The 8342-nt window shown below is 29.6% G+C and overlaps 1 protein-coding gene across 1 annotated transcript; it reads left to right on the top strand.

The window, feature by feature from the left end:
* The first annotated feature begins 681 nt into the window (after positions 1-681).
* On the top strand, positions 682-1755 carry LOC128956684 (uncharacterized oxidoreductase MexAM1_META1p0182-like). The gene is made up of 3 exons (XM_054302399.1): positions 682-1143; positions 1273-1382; positions 1524-1755. Exons 1-3 carry the CDS (start codon positions 682-684, stop codon positions 1753-1755), a joined length of 804 nt encoding a protein of 267 aa, XP_054158374.1.
* Positions 1756-8342: the final 6587 nt, after the last annotated feature.

Genomic DNA, 8342 nt, shown 5'->3' with positions numbered 1-8342 from the left:
TTTGAATAAATCTATTGAACAGATAGTTTATATTTCTCAAACACAATACATTTTGAATTGATTTAAATTTATACTATATATATATTATATAAAAATATATAATTTAATAATAAGATAATTTAAATCTCTTAAAAATACATTTATTAACAATTGATAAAATTATTTACATACAGTATATATATATATATTGTATTAATTAAAATATATTGTAACAATTATACCTAATATATAGTTTAGATTAAAAAGTATTTTTAAAAATATTAATATTAAAAGTAATGAGTGTTTTTAGATATTAAAAAAATATTTACCTATTTTTGTTATTGTTATTAGAAACTTAAATATTTTATTTATTGTAAATTGTATATTAATATTAAATTTTTATATATTAAATATTACTATTATTACTACTACTACTACTACTACTACTACTACTACTACTACTACTACTACTACTACTACTACTACTACTAATAATAATAATAATAATAATAATAATAATAATAATAATGTTAAGTCACTATAACAATATACTAAATATAATAAATTAATTTATTAAAATTTTTATATCATATAATAATTTTTTTTTAACTACACGTCAATCTTTATTATAAATATTTAAAACAAATATTATATATTTTAACTATTGTTTTAGTAAAATTAATTTATAAAACACTTTTAAAAATGTCAGTTTTATATGATTTCACCGGAAAGGTAGCTCTGATAACTGGTTCGAGTTCGGGTATCGGTGCCGGCATTGCTATACTGTTTGCCAAATCGGGTGCCAATGTTGTAGTTACCGGTCGTAATGCCGATGGTGTGGCTAATGTGGCCAAACAGTGTACAGATGTGTCACCGAAACAGTTGACTGCACTGGAAGTTGTCGGCGATCTGACTAACGATGAGGACTGCAATCGTCTAATTGATACGACTGTCCAAACGTTTGGCAAAATTGATATATTGGTCAACAATGCCGGCATTATTGAGATGACCGCTATTACTGAAAGCAATTATATGGAAATATTTTCATTAACAATGAAAACAAACTTGTATTCAGTGGTATATCTAACACACAAATGTGTGCCATATTTGGCCAAAACTCGGGGCAATATTATCAATATATCGGGTATTGGATCTAAACGAACGGTTTGTATTAATATTATTTAGTATTTATAAGTTATGTTTGAAATACTAATTATAACTTTTTTTTTTAAAAAAATATTTAATCCAATTAATAAAAATAACTATTTTTTTTTTGTTAATTTGTTTAAATAGTTTGCAAACATATCACCGGATTGTATATCTAAAGCCGCGGTCAATATGTTTACCCAATGTATGGCCGCAGAGTTGGGACCCAAACATCATATCAGAGTCAATGCAATACTGTATTTAGTTATTTATTTTTAATTATTTTATACATTTATAACAATAACACAATAAAAAAAATCTAATAATCATTTTTTTATTTATTATGTTTCGACCCTAACATATAACCTAATAACACAACAACAACAACAACACTATAGACCGGGTGCTATAATGCCTGACCCGACTGTACGGCTTAGGCCAATACCCGATCAGGAACGACACGTTTTTGAAGCCTTCGACGCCAAATATCCGGTCGGTAGAGTTGGCCGGGGTCTGGACATTGCCAATTGTGTTGCCTATTTGGCCAGTGATACGGCGGCCGGGTTTCTGACCGGCAGTCTTGCTGTGGCCGACGGCGGACATCTGGCGGCTAATGTTTCGATAGATTAACTAAATTTAGAAAAAATAATTTTTGAAAATAAAATTTAATAAAACTTATTATTAATATTGTTGTTACAAACAAACAAAATAAATAAATATTAATTATTTTTTTTTAATATTAATATTTAAAGTATATGTTTTCAGTTATTTACCAATTTTTGTTGTTGTTATTGTTATTAAAAACTTAAATATTTTATTTATTGTAAATTTTATATTAATATTATATTTTTATATATTAATTACTACTACTAATAATAATAATGTTTAGTCACTATAATAGTATACTAAATAAGATAATTTAATAAAATTTTCTATTAAAAAATTATTTAACTATATCTTTATTATAAATATTTAAAATAAATATTATATATTTTAACTATTGTTTTATTAAAATTATTTTATTGAACACTTAAAAATGTCAGTTACATATGACTTTACCGGAAAGGTAGCTCTGATAACCGGTTTGAGTTCGGGTATCGGTGCCGGCATATATTATTATTATTTAGTATTTAAATTTAAAACTAAAATTTATATAACAATATTATATAATAATAATAATTAAAAATTTTTAATTAAATTAAAAAAAAATATATATATTATTTTAGGAGGGGGTAGACCGGTGTGAAATTTTCAAAATTCTCGAAAAATCTTGGGGGCGGGAGGAATATTGTGTAAGGTAAGATTTCTATTGCATTTTTAAACGGCAATTTTTTCAAAAATCCAAAATCAAGGGGGGATCAAGAGAAAATTCCCTAATATTCCCTTAAATTCCCGAATATTGCCATATAAATTCGATAAAGTTCCCATAAGTTCCCGTATAAATTCCCAGGAAAATAGGTAAAAGTTCCAAAAATACAAAATAAAAACTTAAAAATTAACAAAAACTTAAATTTGAACAAAAAATAAATATTTTTTTTTAAAATTTGAAAATTATAAAAACTTAAATTTTACAAAAAAATAAAATAATAATGTATTTAATACTTAAAAATAGTTGATAAAACATTAATGATACACTGAGTTTTTTAGTATTTTAGTAATTTTTAACTTTTAAAATAATTAATTTTTTTAAATAATACTTAATGTTTACAGTTTATAGATATATATTTTTATTTTTAATGTTATTTTTATATAAATACTGACTGAATACTAATTATAAAATGAAAATATTTTAAATTTTTTAGTTAAAATTATAAATATTAATAAAAACCTAGTAATATAAGTATTTATTGCTTTATTAACTTCTTAAACTATTTTAAACTTATATTTAAATTGTAATATGATTACTCTTTTCAGCAAATGGGTAATTTTTAATTATTTAGTTTAATATTTTAATTAAAATTATGTTATTTTTAGATGAGTTTTAACATCATTTTAACTATTTTACTTATTTTTAATCAATATTAGATTCATATAAATTTTAAAAACAAAAACACATACTAAAATAGTTTTAATTAAAATTTAAATTTTTAAAAACTTAAAAAAAAATTTTTAGGGGGGTCATTTCTCCTCGTTTTTAAGCGACAATTTTCCCCATTTGGTCAAAAAGTCTGGGGGGTAAAATCCCAAAATCTCGATTTTAGGGGGGTATTTTGGCCTTACCCACTACCCCCCTTACTTAACACTGATATATATATATATATATATGATTAGATTAATTTTTATTTTTATTATAATTAGTATAAAAATTTTTCCTAACAAAAATAAATAAATTATTTATTAATATTTTTTGTTTTACAAAAACAATTTTTGTTGTCAACACTTCTCAGAGCTGAATGAAAGTTGTAAACCCATTGACAATCACAACAAACAACTGGTGGTCCGCTGCGACACTGGCCTACAGTGTACTGTTGGCCATCAGCAGGTGTGCATAGGTATGGGATATTTTAGGTTAAATTTTTTTTTATATAAAATATGAATTTTAAATTAATATTCAATCGGGTTTTATCACACACACACACACACCACACCCTCAGAGAAACCACACGTAGAGATATTTTTGAATAAGTCGCTGATGAAGCCGCGCAATGGTAAGACATTTAGGGAACGACTGAACCAAATGATACGATCGATGTTTGTGTGCGATTGCGGACAAATCAAGTGCAACGATGAGATCACCCAACAAGAGTGCCAGGAGTTTAGGGGATTGTTTGTCGATAAACTAAGTCAGACCCAGGGCTGCCAGTGCTGCGACAGTTGCATAATATCGAGAGGTAGTACCACTACTATCCACTATACTATCCAATCTAATGTTAATAATAATAATAGGTCAGTACGAAAAGTAATTTAATCAATCGTAACATAGAGTTTAACTGTGACACTGGTCTGGTATGTCATCCCTACAAACACGGTATGGTGTTAAATAAACCAAATAATAAATATATGTAACTTAGTTACCCAACCTCTCGGGAGGAGTGAGGTAGTCAAACAAAAAAATACTTTTATTTTATTTATTGCCTGACTATAGATAAAAGCGAATTATATCCATCAAAAAGCCAGGGGATAGTCAAGGCTATGGGTTGGGGAGATATAAGTGGAGGACTAGAAGGAGATGACAGGGAAAGAGGACAGGGATTACAACAACAATCGCTAGTCGATACTCAAGATAAGTATGACAACATTGATGACGATGTTGTTGTCAATGACAAGTATGGCTACAATGGCTATGAAGGTATAGGCGCTGCCGTCAGCGTCGACGACGACATGTATAGCGGTGATCGTCGTCGACCACTATTACGTCGTCGTCATAAACGAGATGACTCGGCGGCGGCGGCGGCGGTCAACGAGTCGTCCGATAATGTACAACAAGAAAATGGTCATAGTATTGATGAAAAATCGGCGGCTGCTGCTTCGGACGAACATCTCTCGACTACCGAAGCCGGCAAAGTTACCAATTGTTGCCAACAAACCAGTTGTTGTCCGACCAATTAAAGAGAACAACAACAACAATAGCCAGTAACCAATCAATTGATATCAATCGGCAATCATCCTCATCAAAATCGTCAAAAATTTAGCATAAGTATCTAACCTCCCGGTGCCCTGTGACCATAGATGTAGAGCATTTGACACGCATTAGCTCATATTAGTGTTAAATATTTAAGGGTCAGTTTTTGAATTTTTAATTTTTAAGTGGTATTTATAACATTAGACTAAAATAGTATTAGTGTATAAAATATGTCCTTATTGTCCCACATATTTGTATTTTATTGACACGTTWGAACATTTTAGTCTCACCTACATTACCTTATGTCCCACCTACTTGTATATTTTATTGACACGTTAGAACATTTTAGTCTCACCTACATTACCTTATGTCCCAYCTACTTGTATTTTATTGACACGTTAGAACATTTTAGTCTCACCTACATTACCTAGACTATAAAATAGTGTTAGTGTATAAAATATGGTTGTTGATGAAATATGCACAAATACAGACATACAGAAATATTATCTTAAATTGTTATCTTGATAAGTATATATTTTAACTTTTTTATACGTTAGAAACGTTGACACGTTAGAACATTTTAGTTTCACTTATATTACCTTATGTCCCACCTACTTGAATTTTAATGACACGTTAGAACATTTTAGTCTCACCTACATTACCTTATGTCCCATCTACTTGTATTTTATTGACACGTTAGAACATTTTAGTCTCACCTACATTACCTTATGTCCCACATATTTATATTTTATTGACACGTTAGAACATTTTAGTCTCACCTACATTACCTTATGTCCCATCTACTTGTATTTTATTGACACGTTAGAACATTTTAGTCTCACCTACATTACCTTATGTCCCATCTACTTGTATTTTATTGACACGTTAGAACATTTTAGTCTCACCTACATTACCTAGACTATAAAATAGTGTTAGTGTATAAAATATGGTTGTTGATGAAATATGCACAAATACAGACATACAGAAATATTATCTTAAATTGTTATCTTGATAAGTATATATTTTAACTTTTTTATACGTTAGAAACGTTGACACGTTAGAACATTTTAGTTTCACTTATATTACCTTATGTCCCACCTACTTGAATTTTAATGACACGTTAGAACATTTTAGTCTCACCTACATTACCTTATGTCCCACCTAATTGTATATTAATGGCACGTTAGAACATTTTAGTCTCACCTACATTACCTTATGTCTCACCTAATTGTATATTAATGGCACGTTAGAACATTTTAGTCTCACCTACATTACCTTATGTCCCACCTAATTGTATATTAATGGCACGTTAGAACATTTTAGTCTCACCTACATTACCTTATGTCCCACATATTTGTATTTTAATGACACGTTAGAACATTTTAGTCTCACCTACATTACCTTATGTCCCACCTACTTGTATTTTAATGACACGTTAGAACATTTTAGTCTCACCTACATTACCTTATGTCCCATCTACTTGTATTTTATTGACACGTTAGAACATTTTAGTCTCACCTACATTACCTTATGTCCCACATATTTATATTTTATTGACACGTTAGAACATTTTAGTCTCACCTACATTACCTTATGTCCCACCGACTTGTATTTTATTGACATTTTAGAACATTTTAGTCTCACTTATATTACCTTATGTCCCACCTACTTGTATTTTAATGACACGTTAGAACATTTTAGTCTCACCTACATTACCTTATGTCCCACATATTTGTATTTTAATGACACGTTAAAACATTTTAGTCTCACCTACATTACCTTATGTCCCACCTAATTATATATTAATGGCACGTTAGAACATTTTAGTCTCACCTACATTACCTTATGTCCCACCTATTTGTATTTTAATGACACTTTAGAACATTTTAGTTTCACTTATATTACCTTATGTCCCACCGACTTGTATTTTATTGACATTTTAGAACATTTTAGTCTCACTTATATTACTTTATGTCCCACCTACTTGTATTTTAATGACACGTTAGAACATTTTAGTCTCACCTACATTACCTTATGTCCCACCTAATTGTATATTAATGGCACGTTAAAACATTTTAGTTTCACTTATATTACCTTATGTCCCACATATTTGTATTTTAATGACACGTTAGAACATTTTAGTCTCACCTTCATTACCTTATGTCCCTCCTACTTGTATTTTATTGACATTTTAGAACATTTTAGTCTCACTTATATTACCTTATGTCCCACCTACTTGTATTTTAATGACACGTTAGAACATTTTAGTACTTACCTTATCTACCACCCTTAAAACCTTATCGACCACTTAATTGTATTTTAGTAACAACTATGATGACATATCTACCACCCTTAAAACCTCATCTACCATTCTTGAAATCTTATCTTCCACTCTTAAAACCTTATCAACCACCCTTAAAACCTTATCTACCACCATTAAAACCTTATCTACCACCCTTAAAACCTCATCTACCACTCTTAAAACCTTATCTACCACTTAATTGTATTTTAGTGACAACTATGATGACATATCTACCACACTTAAAACCTCATCTACCACTCTTAAAACCTTATCTACCACCCTTAAAACCTTATCTACCACCCTTAAAACCTTATCTACCACCCTTAAAACCTTATCTATCACTCTTAAAACCTTATCTACCACCATTAAAACCTTATCTACCACCCTAAAAGCCTTATCTACCACTCTTAAAACCTTATCTACCACCATTAAAACCTTATCTACCACCATTAAAACCTTATCTACCACCCTTAAAACCTCATCTACCACTCTTAAAACCTTATCTACCACCCTTAAAACCTTATCGACCACTTAATTGTATTTTAGTGACAACTATGATGACATATCTACCACCCTTAAAACCTTATCTACCATCCATAAAACCTTATCTACCACCATTAAAACCTTATCGACTACTTAATTGTATTTTAGTGACAACTATGATGACATATCTACCACCCTTAAAACCTTATCGACCACTTAATTGTATTTTAGTGACAACTATGATGACATATCTACCACCCTTAAAACCTCATCTACCACTCTTAAAACCATATCTACCACTCTTAAAACCTTATCTACCACCATTAAAACCTTATCTACCACCCTTAAAACCTCATCTACCACTCTTAAAACCTTATCTACCACCCTTAAAACCTTATCGACCACTTAATTGTATTTTAGTGACAACTATGATGACATATCTACCACCCTTAAAACCTTATCTACCATCCATAAAACCTTATCTACCACCCTTAAAACCTTATCTACCACCCTTAATTGTATTTTATCTACCACTATGAAAACATATCTACCACCCTTAAAACCTTATCGACCACTTAATTGTATTTTAGTGACAACTATGATGACATATCTACCACCCTTAAAACCTCATCTACCACTCTTAAAACCAATTATAAAACCCTATCGACTTTAATTGTATTTTAGTGACTTATTTACTACTCTTAAAACCTTATCTACCACTCTTAAAACCTTATCTACCACCATTAAAACCTTATCTACCATCCATAAAACCTTATCTACCACCATTAAAACCTTATCTACCATCCATAAAACCTTATCTACTACTCTTAAAACCTTATTTACCACTCTTAAAACCTTATCTACCACCCT

This window comes from Oppia nitens, unplaced genomic scaffold (genome assembly GCF_028296485.1).
Source record: "Oppia nitens isolate AA-2021 unplaced genomic scaffold, nextdenovo-longstitch-racon4-pilon3 scaffold32_pilon_pilon_pilon, whole genome shotgun sequence".
NCBI lineage: Eukaryota > Metazoa > Arthropoda > Arachnida > Sarcoptiformes > Oppiidae > Oppia > Oppia nitens.
This window is presented reverse-complemented; position numbering and strand designations above follow the sequence as displayed.